The following is a 21,479-nucleotide window of genomic DNA, read 5'->3' as shown; positions in this document are numbered from 1 at the left end:
CTTCAGATCTCATGAATCAGAGTTCAGCTGAGTCAGAAGTCATGTTAAATGAGAGTTTTATAAAACCATTTGTTGTTTTAACAGTCAATAGAAAGAAGATAAACCCTCCTTCTCAATTTACTTCTTGAATGTCAATGTTCTCACACGTTTACTTATACTTTTCTTACTTTCTGATAGGCATCTTTGCTAAGTAAGAGATACTTAATTTCAAGTTTTTGTTGTTAAAACAGACGTCAGCAGTGGTGCAGTGCAAGTTGATAGGACCATTTCTGTTTCTTGGGAATAGGCAGTCATTTATGGGAACTTTAGCAAATTTTAGAAGAATTTCTATAGAACTGTAGTTCTATAGAATTTCTATGAAGTTATGGACTACGTAATTTGTAGTCCTAGATTTTTCTTGCTTTAGAGAAGGTTGTCTCTTTTTGCTGTCTGTATAGAAATTTTACTTCAAACAATCTTAAGTGATAGAAATATTTTGTCAGGAAGTACTTTTGAGGTGGTGGATTGTGTTCATTGTGGTTTACTTACTTGCTGTTTCTGTTCACTGTTTTTTCACCTCTTCTCATGGATTTTAACAACTTAGACTCCCTAGGGATTTACACCATCATACTAGAAGTGAATCCTGGGTTAAATTATTTTTCCAGGTTTAAGACACTGCTGTATGTACTTAATAACCTCAAAGTTTTGTCACAGAGAGCAGTAACTCAGTAAAGAGCACTGAATCTTGAGTGTATGTCAGTCATGTGTCACTGAATGTAGCACATATGGTGAACTCGTCTAAGGATTTTCTGTTTGCTGTAATTGACAGATAGCTGTGAGGGTTTTTATATGACAGTTTCTGTAAAATAATACCTTCTACAGCAAAAGTACAGAAATAGTAAAAGAAATATTAAAAGTGGTATGCCTTGAAGACTATAAGGTAAAATAAAACAAGAAATAGAATCTTTACTTATCTTTTTTTTTTCAGTATATTTTTTACTGATTAGTGCTTATTTTTATTCTTTACTTTTGTTTGGGTTTTATGTTTATTGCTATTACAATTTTGAGACTGAAAATTATAACTGGAAAAAGTACTAAAAGTGAGAGAACAGTATACATAAAACCATAGGTGGATTGAACATGGTAGAAAGAATACAAGGAACATGGGAGTAGATGTAAACATAAAACCAGATTAATTCATAATGATTTATTGCCTCAGTAATGTATGTCTCTTTGAATAATTAAGGTTTTTTTGTTGCTTTGGGTAGAGAACAGAGGAAACTTCAGCTATGGAAACCACAAAACATCTGCCTGCCTTTTCCAAACTTCATAATACATCAGTTGTCATCTTGCTTTTTATTGCTGCAAGGTTGTCCTCTTGCTTCCAAACTCTGTTAATATCCTGCATCTGTATGGTTTCCATCCACACATCCGAATATTTTGTGTATTCTACCTGTTGAATCCAGCATTTTAAATCAGTTTACCAAAAGCACCTCTATTGAAAAGAGGGGAAAGATTACACATGGCCATAGTTTCTCTGATCTATGCTAAAGGCATTTGATGTTTCTCAGACTCTTGATCTGAGGGTGGAAAGCAGCAAAAGCCCACACGTTTCATGAGTTCACTGTATCAAGGAGGTGGCACTTGGTCATTTGTTGGAATAGGAATTACTGGATCCTTATTCAATATTCAGTATAAATGCCCAGCTATGAGAAAATTAGTTGTTTGGGCTCTCAGGCTGACTTTAAATGCCAAGTTGACTTCTTTTTTAAGCCCTGTTCCAAATAGTTTTCTGTAGCATTTCTTCTGATGTTGTATCAGTAGAACTTCTGAAATAAATTAAAACCTTGAATTCACTCCAAGGCTACTTGTTATATTTAATAAGTTGTATGTCCTTGGACAAGGAGAAGGAACACTTTGACCAAAGCATGCATCCAGTCCTTTTTGTACAGATAAAAGCATCTTGACATCCTATTTTTAAATTACAGTATTCAGCGTATGTGCAGAGAATTTTTTTAATGTCTTGTTTATTGATTTATGCTATAATTTGCATATTGCAGTTTCTTTTTAAGTGGAACACACTAAATATTTTAACATTATGTGAACATTAAAGTATTTTCCTCATATGTCTATTCTACTAATGCAAATACCCTATGCTATATGAAAGACTATTAATTTTAAGGAAAAACAAATTGTCTATGTTTTTGCTATAAATTAGCCTGTAATATCAGAACCAAGAATGAGATAACGAGGGAACAGATTTAATCTTATTCTGAAGTGATTAGATATTGGGAAACAGGGTACAGGGAAATGTTATACAGCGTGACATAAAATCTCATCCACTTTTTAAAGGGAGTTTTGTTGGTATTTAATTATTCTCCAGCACTTACTTTTGCCTCTCAATTATTATGTTGCCTGTCTTGAAACAGAGTACAGGAACAATATTTCGATAATGAAAGGCTGTCAGGTCTCACACAATCTCTTACATGTGCCATCCCTGTCCATGTGATTTGCAGCAGCTTAAAATATTCTTTCTGAGTGTCCTTCCAGTCAGGACAATTTTTGTAGTAGCCAGGAGGGCTCATGGCCAGAAACCAGAGGTTATTCTGTACCACCTCACCTCATAGCTAGGGGTGGAGAAGGGAGAAAGGGTTCCTTCTGACTGAGGGGTTCCTTCTGGCTGGGAGGAGCAGTGGGTAATGCTGGCTCCGAGCCAGAGAGATCGGTTGGGGTGGTGGCAGTGGCTGTGATTGGGTTGAGTTGATCTCCACAGTGAGTATTTTTTGCATGTGAATCATTCTCTTTCTTCTGTACACTTTTGTTATTAGTATTGTTGCTGTTAACTGTTTGTTTTCTTATCTCATTGCTGTTTACATTAAATTGTTCTTATCTCAACTGGAGCACAGTTTGGAGAGTCTCAGTGGAAGCACCAAGCTGGGAAGCACCATTCCTAAACCATGACACTGAGTCTTTTTGTGTGGCTTAATGTTCCACTCATGTCATCAAAAGGAAAGAATCATGATGAATGAGCATTGAATAAACATGTCCAATATAAGAATTTTTATTTGAGTTTTAAATTGTTCTGTTTCCTGTTTTCTGTTGTTCTCAAGGGAATAGATGTTGTTTTAGTACAAGGATCAGTAATGTCAGAACTTTAGGAACTTGCATTTTTTCAGTTTCTAGTTTTACCTGACTTTTGTATCACATACACAGCATAAACTGAATTATTTTATTGTTCTAGTAATTGCACAACATGAAGCATTTAAAACCTTCTAAAGGTTCTCAGTAGCTGTTGTACTTTTCCCTGCACTGAACTCTGTGATACAGTTTTTAAATTATTTCCTTTTACAGATTCTTTACAGCCTTTCCTGGAAGCGTGCAGTAATGAATGCTTCTTCCAGACTTGTTCTGTATTGCTTCGAAGTTCTAAGCTGGATGTTCCAGTTTTGGAAAAGCTCTGTGTTATACTGCAAAAACTCTCCAGAATAAAGTAATTCTTTATTACCATTCTTCTGTTAGTTATTGTTAGATCAGTAAACTTGGGGACTTGGACTCTCTGACGTTCAGTTTTACTTGGATACTTGATAGTAATCTCCTTTGAAAATTTAGAATGCAATGTGATTTGCATTCTAGTGTCATCAATTTTCATTTCCTTCAAAAATGAAATTTGAAGTTTTGAGCCATTTAAACCCTTTTGGAAATGTTAATCTTTTAAAAATATGTTCCCATTGCTTACTGATTATTGGTTTATTGTAACAGAGGTCATCAAACCAGTGGCAGTGTGCTGCTGATCTCCATTGGTACATTGCTTAATGAGGTTGTTTCATTTATGAAAGTCGGTATCTAAACTGAGTAGTTTTTTACAGGAGACTTAAAGCTGTTGACAAAACTGAGATTTTCATTTTTATAAGGAATAAAATTGAACTCTAGGAAAAAAAAGTTTTCCTATAAAACAATCTAATATAAATCATAACTGACATTAGAAATACAGTAAAAGCAAAATTGGCTCAGAAATCGTAATTATTTTAAATTTTTTATTTATTGTCTCTGGAATCTTATTTCACATGAGTGAAAAACCCTGTTACAGTCTTTCCTTGAGCTTTCATTATACTACATCTACATACCACTACATACCAAAATGATAATTTTTGGTAATTTTTGCCAAGATTTTGCTTACAATACATTGATAACCTTCTGCTTAGAAATATTGTATGCAACGTAGAAGAATTATATGAAACTCCCAATATAGTGCACATTTTTCTTCATTAAAAATTAATTTTCTGTAGCGTCTTTAATGTTTAAATGAAACCTCTCAATTCTCAATTGACAGTTATTTTATTTCAAATCTTTTGCAGAAGCAATAAGAAGATGTTTGAATTGTTCGCTCTTCACCAAATGATTCAAGAGTTGCATAGGACTACAAATCCAGATCACACCTTCCTCTTTATAAACCTCAATTCAATTCTGCTGAATTTGGGATTGTTGAGGGGTAACTCTCTTGCCTCTAGTCTAAGCACAAGTCACTAGCACTATCTATCAATCTAATAATTACTCTTTTTAATTTATACAACTGCCTATGTTACTTGAAATTTGACCTTTTTTTTACTGATTTTTATAAATAAATTAAGCAGAACCTCAGGATTGTATAATTGAGTGTGTATTGTGTTGATTCTCATTGATAAAAGAGATTCTCATTCATAAAAAGGAAAATGAAAAATTGTGTAATATGCTAAGTGGCTTTCTTCAATACTTTTTAACAAAGTGAAATAATGCTGCTGTCTGACTAACTCATGCAATCTAAGGAATTGGATCCTTTGAGTAAGCAGATCAGAAATACCAGCCTTTCCTTACAGGTATGAGTCTTAGTTACCTTTGACTCTTCAGAAAATTGTATAAATTTTAGGGTTGATAAATAACAGACAGGTATCTTATCAAATTACCTTTTGAGATAATTACAATTTTAATGATTAAAACCAGATTTTGATTTAACATAACTAGATGTATTGAATGAGAAATTTTTTTGGTTTCATTTCAGAATATCTTAGTGTTTGTATGATCATTTCCTGTATTTAAGTGACATTTAGTATTTTATCCTGCTTTGTACAAATTTCTAGTGCAACTTTGGGTTGTAATGTCTCTGCAAATATAAGTAAAAGCATTTCTTAAAATGCCTGGCAATAGTAATCCCTAATGTAAAATTACTGTATTTTATTGTTTCTGCTATGTTTTGTATTAATTTGCAATACAATTTTTGTAGTACCCACATTTCTTTTCTGAGTATGGATGTATTTTTTGTCTGCCACAGATCAGTGTTCAGAAGTTCTTATACTTTTAAAAATTCAAATTAGTCTTCCATTTCTGATTTGTACTGTAATTACTGAAACTCTTTATTTGTAACATTCAAAATGCAGTTAAAACTTAAAGATCTACTGTATTTCAGTCTTTGATTAACACTGACGTCAGTATAAAACTTCAGAGGTTTATTTCTCCTTTTCATACTTTTTTTTGTATGTTTTTTACCAGAAGTCGTTGAACTGCTTTTGAAGTTTAATTCTATCTGCAAATATTTTTCTAGCAATTTGACTTAATGCTTCTGACAAACTTTTCTATGAAAGGAGTCTACACTAGATTTGACACCAAGTATGTCCAGAAGAGAGAGCAAGCAGTGTGTACTCTTTGGGCAGGAAACCAATTCTAGGTAATTTTTAAATAACACTAATCATAGCTAAAAACATTTGCTGACAATCAGGTATGTTTTGAATTAAGTATTTCTTCATCGGTAGTTTCGGTCTTCTGTCAGATTAACCAGCAGTGCAAAAGCTTGCACTGTGACTGGAGTACGTTTGGCTGGAGACAAAATCCTCTTGTTTAGGAAGAGTGTTCCCAGTGCTCATGTAATTCTCCCTCTAGGACCATTTAAAAATACTACAAAATTAGTAACCAATAAAACTTGTAGAAAGTTGTTAGCTTTCGTACACCCACAAGAATGTTGATTGTGCTCTTAATTTTCAGCCTTCATTGCCGTTGTTTGTTAATCTTCTAGTCTTCCTTGTGATCCCAGTTTAACACAAGGTGGTTGTCTAATGATGGCAAAGGCAGTGCAGTACAAAGAGATACAGAGTATGGTGTAGCTTTTAAGTATTGGCCCCTTGTGATTTATGTGCAGGTTTATATTACAGTCTGGAAAGTTAAATCACAGTTGATTTCAAATTTGTATGATCTGAATGTTAGGTTTCTGGTTAAAATGCAAAAAAAGAAAAAAGGTTTTTTTAATCTGCTAAATATTAATGCAGTTAAATTGATGACCCAAGGGTGAGACTGATGTCAGATGGGGCATTCAGCAACCTGGTCAAGTGGGAGCTGTCCTTGCCCACAGCAGGTGGATTGGAACTAGATGATCTTTAAGGTCCCTTCCAATCCAAAGCACTCTGTGACTGTGATTCTATAGTAAAGTTTCAAAATGTGCATGTGATTTTTGACTCTGTAATAATTCTTAGGTAAACAACTAATGTCACAAATACACTCTGGTAGGCTTATATGGAGGCTGGACTTCTGAATGGTAGAAGTGAATTTTTGTGAAGCCAGTTGTTAACGACAATTTATAGTAGTTAGTACATTGTCATAAACTTTGCAGTGAAGATCTTTAAAGAATATAAACCATGCCATGATTTTTTTCTCAAATTTATTACTAATCAATCCTCTTAATGCAGAAATGTTTATGAAGCCTCCTAATATCTAGAAAGCTAAAACAATGATGAATTTGGAATTGGTTTTATTTACCATCAGATTTCCAGTTTGCATTGCATCTTCAAATGTGCATGGCTTTATAGGACATGCAGCCTATAAATACAAGTGAAAAATTTGTCTTGCAACTTCAAGGAAAGTAAAATCTCAGTCTACCAAAAATGGATCAAATTATCAAAAATAATAAATAGAAATGGAGATTTCATATTTATTCTGTTTCAATTTGTAACTGATTATATAGAGTAATGAAACTAACTAATAAAGTTGTCTGCACTAGAAGCACAGATAACCTAGCTGGTTATCTGTCATTAACAGGCAGAGGTAGGTACTAGGATAATAATATACCTAACCCAACAGAATTTCTGCTTCTATTTGGTGTGTCAAATTTTGTAAACACCTGCTTGTTGAACTGCCTTAAACATCAGTCTTGTGAGCCAGCCCACCCCAGGTGCCCACCCCAGTCCTTGTTGTGGCCTTGCTCAAGCATCCCCATCCTGTTGGCCCCTGACTGACCTTGGCAGTCTCTATAGGGAATGGGAACAGAGGAAGTCAGTTGCATTCTCTGCTGTCTTTTGTGGATTTGGTTTGCTTTGGGTTTTGGAAAGGATAGATTTCTCTCAAATTGGCCACATTTGGGGCCTGTCTTTGTATTGTCTTGCCTTTGCAGATGGAATCTAGAATTTTCTGGGGGTTTTTTCTGCTTTTGTAGCATTTAGGTACTATAATATGAGTATGAATTTCTTCTTTATCTTTCTCCCAGAAAACTATCTATAACAAGGGACATTTGAAAAAAGTTAACCGTAGCTATAGCTATTTCCCTATGGAAACCTGATTTATGTGATCACTGTTTATCAGGTTTTCTGCAAAGGGATATGCTATTTTAATATGCAGGACACCTCTGGCAAGATGTGAATTATTATTCACTGAGAGAATATTAATTTTCAGCCATTTTTTGAGAGAGAATTTGAGGGGAAGTGAGAGACCTGATGAGTACTTGCGCTTAAAAGAAGGGCAGGAACTCTCACACTTTCTGGGAACTGATCAGTCAGAACACATACCTTCAAAATAGCTACAATCTGCCATATCTTGCTTTTGTATAGGTCTCCAGAAGTGATCCATTTCCATCACTGGCATGAAACAAAGAAAATTTTTTGTAGTCACAACCTATTACTTTAAGGAAAGATAAGGAATTAACACACAATATTGTCTTGCTCATTTTTTGTACAACTGTGAGAGTCCTCATTGAGAAAGTCAACAAGAATATTGCATCTCTTCATGTTAAGATAGTTTTGATACCAGAAAAGGCTACCGAACATGATGAAAAATAGCTTTTTTTTTTTACAAACCCATCTATTGTAGAATTGTAATCACCCTTGCTCTTTATCAAAGGTTTCCTATTGATAAATAAGCAAGACAGTGTTTCAGACCTGATCTACAAAGCCTAGATGTGGCAAATCTGTAAGAAAGATTATTCCCTGGACAGGGGAGAGTTTTATTTGCAGAAGCTTGGCAGAGCTAAATAAAATAGGCTAACACTACCCAGCCTGCACAGTTGTGCTCTGTTTCTTCATATTTATGACTTTCACCATCTGTACAAGGTCTGTCTCTTGAAGTGTGATTTCACAGTTATCTTCCAGTCCTCCTGAACATGACTGGCTTGCATCTCTTCCTAATGTTATGTAGCTGAACTTAATATATTATAGGGAAAGATTTCTTATAGCAGATAAATTTACCTGGAATGTGAAAGTATAGTGAAGGCAACATATTTTTGGAGAACTTCTATTCATGATCAGCATCAATGTCAAAAATGAATGATTTAACTTACCAGACCAGGTTTAAAAGGAGCTGTAAGTCGAGCTCATAATTCAGAGCTGTTACGCTGGATCCTTTAATTATATACTGAATTTTTCACCTAGAACTTATATGGCTTTAGAGATTGATGGCCTGATAGAAAACATTTATCTTCAGGATTGGCATATTTAAATGTAGTCTAGAAAGTTGGAAAGTTTGATCTATGAAACAATTTGGTAGTATTCCACTTGCCAAATGGTTAGAGGAACTGTGGTGGTAAAGCAGTGACCCCTTGTGCTCCTCTTAATGATGTAATGCTCACATGTTTTTAAAACTGACAAAAATTATTGTAAAAGTAATAGTGCTGTGCAGTGTTGTGATCCTACCTTAGACATCTCTCTGAGGAATGCTGTTATGGGCAAAGGCACCTTTGTGTCTCTGACTCTTGTAGTCTGCTGTGTCATAACCATCACTATCCATCATCAGAAATAGATGAAAGCTTTGAATGCCATCTTCTGATCATAGCTAAGAACATCCTTGTTTGTTAGACTTGTGTTTTTCACACAAGTTTGTAAGCGTCTTGTATGACTACTTGATCACTACTAGAAGAGATAACTTTGAACAAAACCATGTACTGTTTACTTGCTTGTAGCTATGTTTTTTGAGTGGTTCTGAGTTGAAATTTAACAAGATATAATGTGCAAGACATTCTGATCTCCGAAGTCAGACTGAGAGAATTAACTGAGAAAAAGAGATCTGAGAATCCATATATATTTTTTTTTTTCCAAAAACAATTCTATCTGTGCCCATTACTCAAGGGTATTTAGACTGGACCCAAGGAATATTTCCCTGAATATAGCACGTGTCTGTGATCACTGCAGCTTAATGGTAAGTTACTTCTCTGATAGATGGGCACAAGCTAGGGCTGCAAACTCAATGGCCGGGATACTGCTAACAATAGTTGAAAAGTCAGCATAGGATAACATTCCTAATAATAAGTTTACTTTAAGATCATCTTCAGCTCCATAAAATGGCAGACTTCGTGCAGTTAATTATGAAGAAAATAAATAAAAATAATCTATCCAGCCTCAGGGAAAAAATGTATCCTATGGTACAGGATACATTGTGAACAGGAGCATAATATCCCACCTACACATCAGCTTTTTGCAAAAGTAGAAGGCCTTTGAAGAAGGTTGGAGATAACTAGTGTTGCCAGACTGGTTTTGTGCTTCAGAAGAAGGAATTAGTGAATTAGGAATCTAATTCCTTCAGAAGAAGGAATTAGAAGAAATAGTGTGTGGATTCAAGAGACATTTATATAAGAAATGCAATTAAACATACTTTTTCTGTTCATGGTCCTCCCCAGAGTGTAGCAGTTTTATGTCCTCTTGATTTGTCCTCCTCCACACTGAAGTGTGAGAAAGTGCGAGGAATGATTTTTTTTCACAGCAGCCTTGCACACTGAGGCTGAATTTCAGAAACAGATACTGAACTCTGCTTCCTTCTGGATTCAGTTTTCTTTCTACTAATCAGTCCTTAGTGTTACCTCCTCCTGATTTTTTGTTTACTTCTACATGTTGGATTAAATTGGAAAACAATTCCTGAATTGTCTTGTGATGCTAACTTGAATCCTATTACAAGCTTGCTTTTAAAGCATCCTTGACTATTAAAAAACAAAACAAACAAAAAAAATCTTTTTTTTTAAAGGAGGTGGACAACTGAAATGCCTGTGTGTGATCTGTATAACAGCTAATCACTGATGTCTTCTGCAGCAGTGCATGCTTGCCATTCTTCAATAAGTATTCAAACAGTCTAGTTTCACAGAGCAGTGGCAAAAAGGAATCAGCATTTTTCTGTCCTTGAAGAGTGGTTGATAGTGATAAATTAATGCCTGAGGTAAGAGGTGCTATGCATTATAAATCATATCACAATAAATAATCAAAAGAGCTTATTTGGATGGGAGGGATAAAATACATATGCAATATTATGTGTCTAAAACTAGATATAGCCTGAGACAGTGCATTCTTACCCTCTTTATGTTAATATATTTAATGGAGTGTGCAGCAGGAAGCCTACCCAATACATAAGGGCATGGTCTCCATTTGCTTTTCATTATCACAGAGGAATATAGAAGTTGCTTGCAGAAGAATGACTTCTGCATACAGGAGTCATTGTTTTACCTCTGGGTCATGATTTTCACCTACATCAGGAAGGATTTTTCTGTTAAACACACCCTGTTTATAACAAAGCAGGACTTCTAAATGCATGAGAGCTTTGAGTTTGACAAGGAGAATTGGAACTGGCATGTCTTTTCAGCTCATCCTCCAAACCATGCTGCTGGACACATTATCTTTTTGTTCATGAATAATGGATTAATGATCTCAAATTACAGAATATGGAGGCAGTCAGCTGGTGTTGCTTTATTCTGCAAAGCAGAGACCTATCCTTTTCAGCCCACCTTACCTCTATTCTTTTGATTAATGTCATCAGACCAGGACCAGCAGATATCAAACACTATGTAGAGGGCAGTTCCTGACTGCAGCCAGAAATCCAGCAAGTTTCTCTATGGAAAAACTGGGACAGTATTGGTCAGGCTAGAGAGCCGAGATTAGGTGGGAAAGGTCTTAAAAGGTAGTAAGTACCTTCAGTCTGGGGGAAATCCAACTTGGTGCTCTCTGTTTTTTCCAGAAGCTAGCAGTTCTTCTGGGGGTCTCACCTGTGCAGCCTAGGACTGCATGAACCCAATTATCCTGGAAGCGAAAGCTTCCAGTTAAGATTTCTGGTAACGTAGTGTGTACTGGTAATTTAGGAATGGAGAATGAAGACATGTTAACAAGAGAGTATTGTTACTGTGAGATTATTCTTCAGTCTCACAGTCTGTACCAGTTCTCAGTAACAGAAAAAAGCTTACAGTTTCTCTGAGGAATAGCAAGGTGTTTGGTATTTTCACAGTACTAATGAGGTGAAATACTGAACCCAAACTCGCTTGACAAAATGGTTGCTGCTGCAAAAGTTTCCTAATTGTGATACAGAGAAGCAGTATCCTACAAGAATGCAAAGATTCCTCCATGTATGTTACAAAGACACTCCCATACCACAGGAATGTGCGTGCTAGCCCTTTGGCTAAATCATTTACTTACACATTTATAAGGCAAAGAAATGGCTAATACAATTCTGTTTGACCTCTTTATTTTATTAGCATATTTTATGTTCATACTTTACAATAAAATAAGTTATATATACAGCATTAAACAAGTTATTAGAAAGTAAGCTTTTGCAAGATCTACAGGGTTTTTTTCATTCCTGCACATCTTTTGTGTAACAATAAAAATACTGTATACTAAATAAAATAATGTTAAATAGTCTGTATTCACATTGGCACGATTGATTTCAAAACCCTATCTTTTCATGGCCCAATAAACATAGGAAAGAGGATTCTTGTATCTTCTTTATCTTGTATCTTCTAAATGATGTATAGTATTAAATGACACACTTAAGAGGCAGTCCACTGAATAACACTGTAGTTACACACTGGCACAAGAAAAATAGGTTCTTCACGGGTTTTTTTCTTTCCCCTTTTTTATTTATGCTAGTAGCAACAGTAAAAACTGCAGATTCAGGGTCTTGAAAATCTTGAAGATTGCTGAGTTGTCAGCAAATCTAGAAATCTTATTGAAGCCTGTTGAAGTCTGTATGAATTTGTCATTAATTTCAAGACACCAAGAATTTCACTCCTAAATTCAATATCAGTCAACTAGTTAAATGTTCAAATAAATGCAGCTTGCTGCTTTGTTAAGAGTCAAAATTCTCATCAAACTTGGCATATGCAAATTAATGAAGAGTGTTTTGTGATGCAAAAGAAAGGGGGGAAGAAGAATAATGACAGGGATAGGTTTTATGTTGCTGTATGTACTTCCTCTGCTATACAAATCAAGTGCTGAAAAGATGCTAAATATAGATGTTACAAGGTGATACTAAATGTTGTGCACAATTATAATACTATAATAGGTAAGATCTAGTTACTAAGCGATGGAACACTGGTTGTTAAATTCAGGGTAATAGTTAATATTTTTAATAGCATTTTGTTCAGTCATGCACTTTGGAACTTAAGAAGTATTGCTTTGGAATTGACGGGTTTCTTAATTTAGTGATTGCACTCAGTGAAATCTGCCATCACTATTTTAGCTATAAATTAGGCAAATAGGCTTGGTAACAGATATTGTGGTCTGGATGAGTTTTAGAGAATTTTTAGCCATGAAAACCAGAGATTTAGTTAAAAGGAAAAAAATTAGCTGAACTTTTGTTATACACAAACTCAAAATAATGCTTTACCTTCCACATGAATTTGTTTTCACAGGTAGATTCTGTGCTTATGGTCTAGGCTTACAAGAGTATAGCATTTAAAAAACATTTTTCCTCTGCACTTCAAGTGTCTCTAAAGAAATCTGCTCTTTATGCTCATACTGTCACATGTGCACTGTTGTCTGAATTTCCTCTTCTTGGAATATAATTTGATATGTAGATGTCACTACCTGAAAAGTACATTTTTCATGGCAGTGGACAAGGTGCATTTTTTTCTTGTTTGTTTGGGGTTTTGGTTTTATTTTTGTAATAGCAAAGAAGAAAAGAACTTGTTCTCAACTCGCAAGGAGTGACTGACAAATTTTGCTGTCCACTTGCCTAATCAGCTTGTCCTCAGCAAGTCAGCAGTTTGAATTTATAATTTCTGAAATGTCAGTATGGACCAAGAGTGCATTAACGTGCTTTATGTACATTGTTTTGAAGCACTTCAATCTGTAAGTTGTGGTGACTCTTTTTTCATATATAGTATAGTTAGTAAATCTGAGGACGTACTTCTAGATTCAACAAACCCATAGTAAGTGTAGAAAATGAAATTGGTTGGAGCAGATAGAAATGTACGTGCCTCATGTGTATAATTGACACTGTAGCTGTGGTACTGCTTCTGACTGTAACTATTAAACCATTACACCATTGAATGAAGTCCTAAGAGACAGGAATATTTTCAGAGAGCTATTCAATGCCTTTCTTGAAAGCCAGGCAGGAAGGGTATCAGCAGGGTTATTTGCCGTTATACTCATAATACAGACCGCAAAATGGATGTTTGTGTGTCCACTTGTTATCAGTATCTGGTTAATGTAATAATTTTGTTTACTGACATGTTTCATACCAAGCTTCTTGGGAGATTTCTGCTCTTATTTTTATAAATGTGCAACTTCACTTTTTTTTTAGAAGTCAAAGAGAAGAGCTTCCCATTGGCTATCAGGAGCAATTATGTAGAAGAAACATCAATGGTCTTTTGTCCATAGTCTTTGTGTGCTTGCCAAAATCGTGCTTCTTTGGGGTGATGTAGAAGTGCAGGTCCCAGGCAGGCATGTCAGGATGTCCCTGCTGGTTCAGGAGCTGGCATTGCTTGTGCCCACTCCAGAATATCTGCACACAAGGATTCAACAGCATCCAACCGCTCAATTTGTACCAGTTTGGTTAGCAGTTCTGGGATACTGTAACCTGCCGTGCTGATGCGGTCAAACAGCTGCATGCCGTCTGTCATACCGCCTATCTCATCTCTCTTCAGTCCAAAGCTCTCGGCAAGGTGGCGCCACGTTTTCACTATGGCTTTTTCTGTGTTGTAGGTCGAGCTGAGCATTCGGCTGGTCTTCTCCAGGCAATCAAATGGCAGCTCTGTAGGGCTCAGACCTGTAAAGGGAGGTGTGTACTGTCAGGTGGGTCTGGGCACGAGTGTTGACATTTAAGTACTAGAGATTATACTATTAGCAATGAATACAACTAAAATCTTTAAGTGATAGGCCATGACAGGTATGTCTAGCTCCAAAGGTATTACTGTATATTATCAAATTAATTCTTCTTAGTGACAGTAGGGTACAATAATTAGGGTAAACAGTTGCCTGGGAAAGAAGTATTAGATGGCTTGTGTGAATTCCCATGACTCTGCCTCTTCCTTCAACAATTTACTAGCTGTTAGAAACAGTATATTGTAACTGTATCCCTAGTGAGCAGCCCCATTAATACACCTCTGCACATCAGGCACAGTGTTTGAGCTTGAGAGACAGCTTTGACCCTTCTCCAGGACTGTCACCAGCAGCTGCTGAAACATGTCTGTAATTGAAAGTTGCCCTTGTGGGAAAGCCAGAAGTGAAGTGAAGCAATGATACCAAATGCAAGCATAAAAGTCCCTGCAAGTGCTCCACTGTCATTACTGTCACTGAATCCCCAGAGAGGATTTAACATTCATCCTGTGGGGAAAAAGCTATTTTTTCATGGACGTATATTCTGTGTATTCATGGTCAGAGAACAGAGGAGAGAATCAACTACAGCATTTTTCCCAAACCAGCTTTTCGCTTCTGCAGTTTTCCTGCTTCTTACTCAACAGCAGTAATTTGGTGGGAGACAGAGCTCACTGAACCACAGAATACTCATACATGTGCAAGTGAACTGCGTGTGTGGTGGGAAGTAAATGCAGTCATGTCTCCTGTTCTGCAGAGAATTTAATTCATGTTGCTTCAGCTAGAACAGTTTAGACAGTCAAGTGCTAAACATGGTTAAAACACTTAAAACTTGGAAACTCCACTTTTTGTTGTGAGAGGTGGGACACCATTTAAAGAAGCAGTGTCTTACCCTCAGTCCTGACCCTCCCCAGATCACACTTCCATATTTGGAACTATTTTCTATCTGTTATCCAAAGAACTAAATAAATAAATCAAACGTGTTTCCTCTAGATGGGGAATGCAAAAGGGCTTCTTCACAACTTGGTCTGTCTGTGTGTCCCAACACAGCCGAACACAACTCTTCCTGCTCTCCATAGGAAGGAACCCTGTGCACATGACTGGAGACAAGTTGTGACATCCTCCAGCGCAAGACCAGGGCCTAGATAGTTCTGGGGTCAGGGCACCCTGGCAAGTACAAATCTGGCTACAGAGTGTCTTTTCTGGATTGGGACCGTTTCCGTAGAAAAGCAGAGGCCCTTCTTATAGCAAACACTTGTGATCTAATTTCATGCTGTTAATATAGGTGCAAGTTTTGTGCACTCACCTTCTGCAACGTCGCATACGTTAGCATACACATCGAGTATCTTTTTCCTTCGACTTTGAATCTAAATGAGAAAAGTTTGATTTCATTAATTTTTCAGTCATAAGAGTAAACAACTAGCAGACAGAAGTGGAAAATCTGTGGGACACGTTCATTTTGTGGTGCTAGGGGTTATCCTCAAGGGTCCCTTTTGAAGACTCAAAGAAAATGACACAACCATTATTCCATGAAGCATAAATGTACTTCTGATTTCACTTGCTACTGCTAGAGATCTTTCCAACTTCTAGTCTTTTTTGAGAGCAACTGCCTTTCTGCTTCAAGTGTTTGTCAATTTTATTTTGCTTTCAAACCAAAGCAAACTCCTGAGAATAAGGACAAATCCAGTATCATGCATGCAGACAATTAATGTAGGGATGCCCAGGTAAACCAGGTCAGGACTGGCTGCAGAGAACTAAATTCAGACTGAAATTGCCTTCTTCCACTGATCTAAGAGGACTCTAGAGGAGGAGATCTTCCTTTCTGTCATTTGATGTAAAACTACTTAGTTAATTACTAATTAACTATTTTCTTTGATTATACCTTGTCTTCATAAATCTGAAACATTTTACAGATAGATTAAAAAAAAATAAATCAGTGAATCTTTGAAAAGGAAAAATCTGAGGTCCAGGGTGCTCTGGTAATTTTTGACAAGAAAGAATCTCAGAATGAAAACCTGACATTTTTAAGTCAAAAATGGACATTTTTATATAGTTTCATTTAGCAAAAGTCAAGGTTTGGCTTTGGATTCAATGTGAGTGAAAACAAATGTCAAAATGTCATGAGTTCGCAGGTACTGGAATTTTCTTCCCTGTGCCAGCTCTCATTAGGACTGAGATTTCTGAAAAGCTGTCTTTTTGACAGGACTCTAGCATTATCTCCACAAATTTGTCACTTTTCACTGCAAACCAGGCTAGAAAAAAAAAAGCTCTGCTTTCAGTATTTAGTTTTGTGGAAAGATTTTCCTCATTTTATTTGGGCTCTAAAGGGCAAGGCACATCAATGACTTGGATTAATAGACTTGCAGATGGAGACCACAAAATGGCTGCTCCACCCGAAGCCTGTCATGTATTGCAGGGCAATGCAATCCAGACACTGACTGTTGTTCACATATTCTTAGTTTAATTTACATGTGCTTAATAGGTCATGTTGCTACTGTAGGCTTGGATTAGCTGTTTTAGAACCTTGTAAACAGGAAATTTTCTTTTAATAGGATTAATTAAAACTCCTCCTAGGAAAACTATTGGATCCTTTTTTTCATTCTCCCCTCATTTTTAGGGTAAAGAGGGAGGTTAAGTAATTCCATGCCCATGAAGAATTGTGCAGGATGCTCTTTTTACCAGAGCCAGAAGATAAAGGATTTGTAAACCTTATGCTGATAGTAAACAGGTGACATTTAGCCTGATGATCCTCTGTGTCGTAGCTATTTGCAAATCGATTTTGTTTTAACTAGGAAGAAGCAGACTTGGTTAACAGTAGGACTAACTTTTTTATCCGTGTCCAATGGCTACTGAATACTCTTTCATGTGCTAGTCATGTTACCTAATCTCCAGCCTCAAGCAAATTACTGCTTTTCTAATTAATTGTGACTTCTTAGGTATGGAGGATCTTGACACAATCTGCACTTTCATTGAAAAGTCTGTCTTCAGCCTTTTCAGCAGTCTTCAGTCTGTGAGAAGTATGTTTCTTCCAGAAGGTTTGGAAGAAGTAGTTCATGCTTCAGGTGTGCTTATGAGATATCTACCTAAATGACTCTGGAGAATGTGTCTAATATATATAGTCTTTAGAAGGTAAGATGCTTCTTATTAAATGTTCCGATTTCATGCCTACCCAAGGTGTGTTGTCCTATTTCAAGCCAGTGCTTATGGCAGTATCATGAAGTTGGATATTTTTAGAGACCTCATAAACCTGAATTTTAAAATGTGAGCATTGGAGTAGGAAGTTATTTTCAGATGGTCATAAAAGTTGACAACTACAAAACCATTTTGCTTGTATTGAGACTTTGTGTCTGGACTAAGCTGAAAAGCAAGCTGGTTTAGAAATTTTGAGCTGAACCATCCCAACAATTTAAAACATGCAAACATGAAAAGAAGCATTTTCAAACTTCTTTATTCCTAAATTATATTGGATGTTTGATATTAATTATGTGATTTTGTAGTAGGTATTGCCAGTTTTTGAAGTACTGAAAAGATATCTGAGCACACACTTTCTTTTTAAGGACAGTTTCATGTTAACACAAACAGAAAAGTTGTGTGAGTGAGGTGTGGCCTTAACTATGCCTCCAAGTGAGATAAAAAGCCCTGAGCAGTACACACTAAGCAGGAAGAAGCAAAGACCTTCCACAGCAAAACACACAGTGGTTTACAGTGTCCTTCAGAGCAATGACCTTCAAAACATTTGTGTGTTTTTCAAAATTACGCATGAAAACCAAGCACAATACCGGATATTATTGAGAAGTCTGTGCTATGGAAATACCAATGCAGCTGGGTCAAGGTACTCAGATGCTACACTGTCAGCTGAATCCAGCCATGTTGCTACATTATTTTATTGTCTGGGATCTTTCACAGTAAATGTAGCATTTGGGATAGTATTATTAGCATTCGCCATAACAGGAGGTTGCTGGGTTTGTTGTTTCTTTCTTTAGACTATAACATTTAATACACAGAGAAGTGAAGTTATTACTCTGGTTGGAAATTTGGGTTTCATCCCTGAACAATATATATGTACATATATGTCACTATGCAAAGATGATTCTATAAACAATTTGTCTGAAGAAGCTCTTGTAAATCAGTCTGATCTACACTACAATGCATTTGGGGAGGGTGATAGTTTGTATATTTTTTCCCTTCAAAAAAATATAGAAAAATGCTCTCAATTTTTAAATCTCAAAATAGCCTTACCCCAGTTGATTTATTGCTTGTAGAAGATTTATCTCTGGCCAAATGCACTAAAGATAATAAGCATCTCTCTGGGGTCCCTTGCTTGTCAACTGCAGCTTCTTCATCACTATCCATACTACGGCTTAAAAGTCGTTCATTCTCAGAAGATGCATCGTTTTCACTGTAAAATGAAGGATATGGTTATCTTAGTGAAGCCTATCATGGATTGACTCTGGCCATCTCCTTTTTGCTATCTGAGAGTTAATTGAATAAAAGTGTCTTCCATTTTTTAAAATGCCTTTCCTCTGAAATCCTGTTAAAGTAATGGCATTCACCAACTCAGGATGAGTACAGTGCCCACCAAGTAACACAGTCACACATAGCTTACAATAATCCTTTTATAGAGGGATTTTCCAACTGAGGACAGTGTTTAGCCCACCATAATCGTGTTACCCGGGCAGGTTTGGCTGCCAGGCAGAGACAAGGTGAGGAAAACTACCATACTGTGCCATCCAGATGATGCCACAGAAAAGGCCTGTTACAGCTGTTTTTACTTTTCCTGCCTAGAAGGGAAGGGGAACCTTACTAAGGCCATGTGAGTGAGAGCTGCACTCAGATCCCAGAAATGAACCTCTCAAAAGGTGAGATGGAGACCCAAGAGCTAATGAGTTGGTCACAGAGGGAGTGGGGAGGGTGCAGGTTTCTCTTTGGTGACGTTTGCCATTGTCCGAAAAACTGGAGAAGGAAAAGCCTGCTAAGGCACCTAGTCTTTTCCCTGCTGCAGCAACCTACCCATCAAGTTTGTTCTTTATGTGTTCCACTGTACCAGGATGAATGGTGACCATGTCCCTCCCGTACTTCAATTAAACTGGCAGTATGTTTATCTTTTACCCACCTTTTGACAGCCTTAGCTGGAGTTGCTGTAAGTTTTTCAAACTCTTCTTTCTCAGAAAATATCACAACATTATCTGTAGATAAATAATTAGAGAAATTTAAATAGGCAAGGAGTTTCCAAACCAGTGCTTTGTGTCAGGAGCTGGTTCTCCTGGCAACCTTACTTCAAACGTTAATCTCTCTGCTACTTTTTAAGTGCTATCAAAGGATTAATTGACATTCTGGTAGTACGAAAAAACTATTATAGACAGTTCTTTAATAAACTGACGTGGGTTTTATACAATTCAAAGGAGAAATTGTAACTAAGAGAAATGTATTAAGAGTATTTAAGCCCAATGTTGTCTTAGATAGAAAAAGCAAAACTAAAAATGTATACCTTGCACTTCTTTCTTCTCTTCTTGTGTGTTAGCCTGAGCTTCAACATTTTTTACTGAGTGGCTCTTGCAACAGGCTAGAATATAAAAATAAAACAGTAATTATTCTCAGAAGCCATCCAAAACCAGCATTTGCAGCTGAAATTTCACCTGCTGAACAATTACCTTGAGCAGAAGGTTTTGTTTTCACAATGTAAAACATGATGATGAGGACAATGGCAATAGCCATTATGAAGATGGTAGACATGGCAATTATAAGAGCTGTAGCCAGATGTCCTTGTCCTGAAAGATCTGCTGGAATAAATTAAAAGAATACTTTCTTAAAGGAGCAACTCTTAGGATCAGAGAGTAGTTAATAGTTTGCAGTCTGCTCTCACACATATTTTGCATACTCGTTTAGTTAATCTGAGTCTTGGTTACTTACCAAGAATTGAAAAACTTAGTGTTGCATATCAAAAGCAAATTAATTAACAGTTTTTCAATACTTTTATATTTATGCACTAGCCAGCTAGCAATACTCATTAAAATATTTGATGGCATGATCCATCAGATACAACGTGTATGAAATTGTATTATCTGCTAATAACATAAAAGCTATATGTAAGCAAGAGTAGCAGTTTTTCTAACACTGTATTCTGGGAATCAGGATTGAAAAGACAAAAAAATAAGGTAAATATGCAAAGGGAATAAGAGCTAAAACAACTGTTGATAATGTGGCTGCCTCAAAAGCTCTGCAGTTAAAAGGCGAACACAATGCACATGTACAGGAATTGATTTTTTTTAACAGATACTTTAAACACAGCACAGCTAGAAGGTGAATTTAAAATAAGCTATGTGAAAAGGTATTCATAAATGGCACTTGGATGTGAAAGACTAGAATCGAAAAGCCACAAAAGGATGCAGAAAATTACAGATATGCTAAAATGCATGAAAACTTCAATTTTCTGAAAACATGATCCTCACAAGCAGGTTTTCAGACAATACCAATAAGATCAGCATTGTCAGTGCCTCATTAACTGCATCTTTCTTGTTGTGTCTTTTCAGGTTCACATATTTTAAAAACCTAACAATCATGCTGGAGAACTGTTTATGTTATCTCAATAAGAGACTGACCATATTTGTGCATTGAATTCTTGTCACCTTTCTAAGCTAAGCTTTTGATGAGGCAGAGTGCCATTTCTGTACAGCTACAAATAATGAGCTAAATTCACTGCTGGCATTACTGAGTACAGTTCAAATCCATTTAATGTTCAGCTAACTAAAGCAGCAGTTTTGATTAACCAAGAAATAAAAGTGAATTCTGAATTATTTCTAACAGTTTTAGAAGTCCAGAAATAGTGGCAATGAAAACCACAATAGATATTTTCAGTTTGGTTGCACTTCGTTGATGCCCTTTTCAAAACAAACAGATCCTGAATTAACTTTGTGAGTGCATTCCTACCTTTGTGAGCATGCTGGTAAGGTGAGAAAGTGCTTGTGCCAGAGGTACTTGGAAAAATGGCTGAAATGCCAGAGTTAGCCCCTGCACCTGCAATATAAACAGAAATGCCATAAACTTCCATGGTTACTTTGTCCAGTCAAAGGAATATGCTGGCTCAAGTAAAAAGAGTTTTTTCATTCGGTTGGTTGCAATCCCCATTTATTAGCAAAGAACCCATGAACTGGTCGTTTTTTGAAATGTCACTAATATCAATATATGCATTACTGGCATGCTGAA

General features: G+C 36.3%; 2 protein-coding genes across 4 annotated transcripts in view; one reads left to right on the top strand and one right to left on the bottom strand.

Moving 5' to 3' along the window:
• Positions 1-5,347, top strand: part of CCDC138 (coiled-coil domain containing 138) — a 36,986-nt gene extending 31,639 nt beyond the window's left edge. For all 3 annotated transcript variants that reach the window (XM_027640767.1, XM_027640758.1, XM_027640778.1), the window contains 2 exons: positions 3,331-3,469; positions 4,335-5,347. In XM_027640767.1, the coding sequence (XP_027496568.1) occupies positions 3,331-3,469; positions 4,335-4,506 (311 nt within the window). In that variant the 3' untranslated portion in view covers positions 4,507-5,347. The remainder of the gene's footprint in view (positions 1-3,330; positions 3,470-4,334) is intronic.
• Positions 5,348-12,977: 7,630 nt separating this feature from the next.
• EDAR (ectodysplasin A receptor) overlaps positions 12,978-21,479 on the bottom strand; it is a 70,992-nt gene continuing 62,490 nt past the window's right edge. Inside the window, exons 6-12 of the mRNA XM_027639628.1 lie at positions 21,204-21,290; positions 19,928-20,053; positions 19,765-19,839; positions 19,390-19,462; positions 18,516-18,675; positions 15,583-15,643; positions 12,978-14,229 (exon numbers count right to left, since the gene is read on the bottom strand). Coding sequence (XP_027495429.1) covers positions 13,910-14,229; positions 15,583-15,643; positions 18,516-18,675; positions 19,390-19,462; positions 19,765-19,839; positions 19,928-20,053; positions 21,204-21,290 — 902 coding nt within the window. The 3' untranslated portion in view covers positions 12,978-13,909. The remainder of the gene's footprint in view (positions 14,230-15,582; positions 15,644-18,515; positions 18,676-19,389; positions 19,463-19,764; positions 19,840-19,927; positions 20,054-21,203; positions 21,291-21,479) is intronic.

Source organism: Corapipo altera, unplaced genomic scaffold (genome assembly GCF_003945725.1).
Source record: "Corapipo altera isolate COAL_440 unplaced genomic scaffold, ASM394572v1 0, whole genome shotgun sequence".
Lineage (NCBI taxonomy): Eukaryota > Metazoa > Chordata > Aves > Passeriformes > Pipridae > Corapipo > Corapipo altera.
The sequence above is the reverse complement of the archived record's forward strand: the minus strand, read 5'-3'. Positions and strand labels throughout refer to the sequence as shown.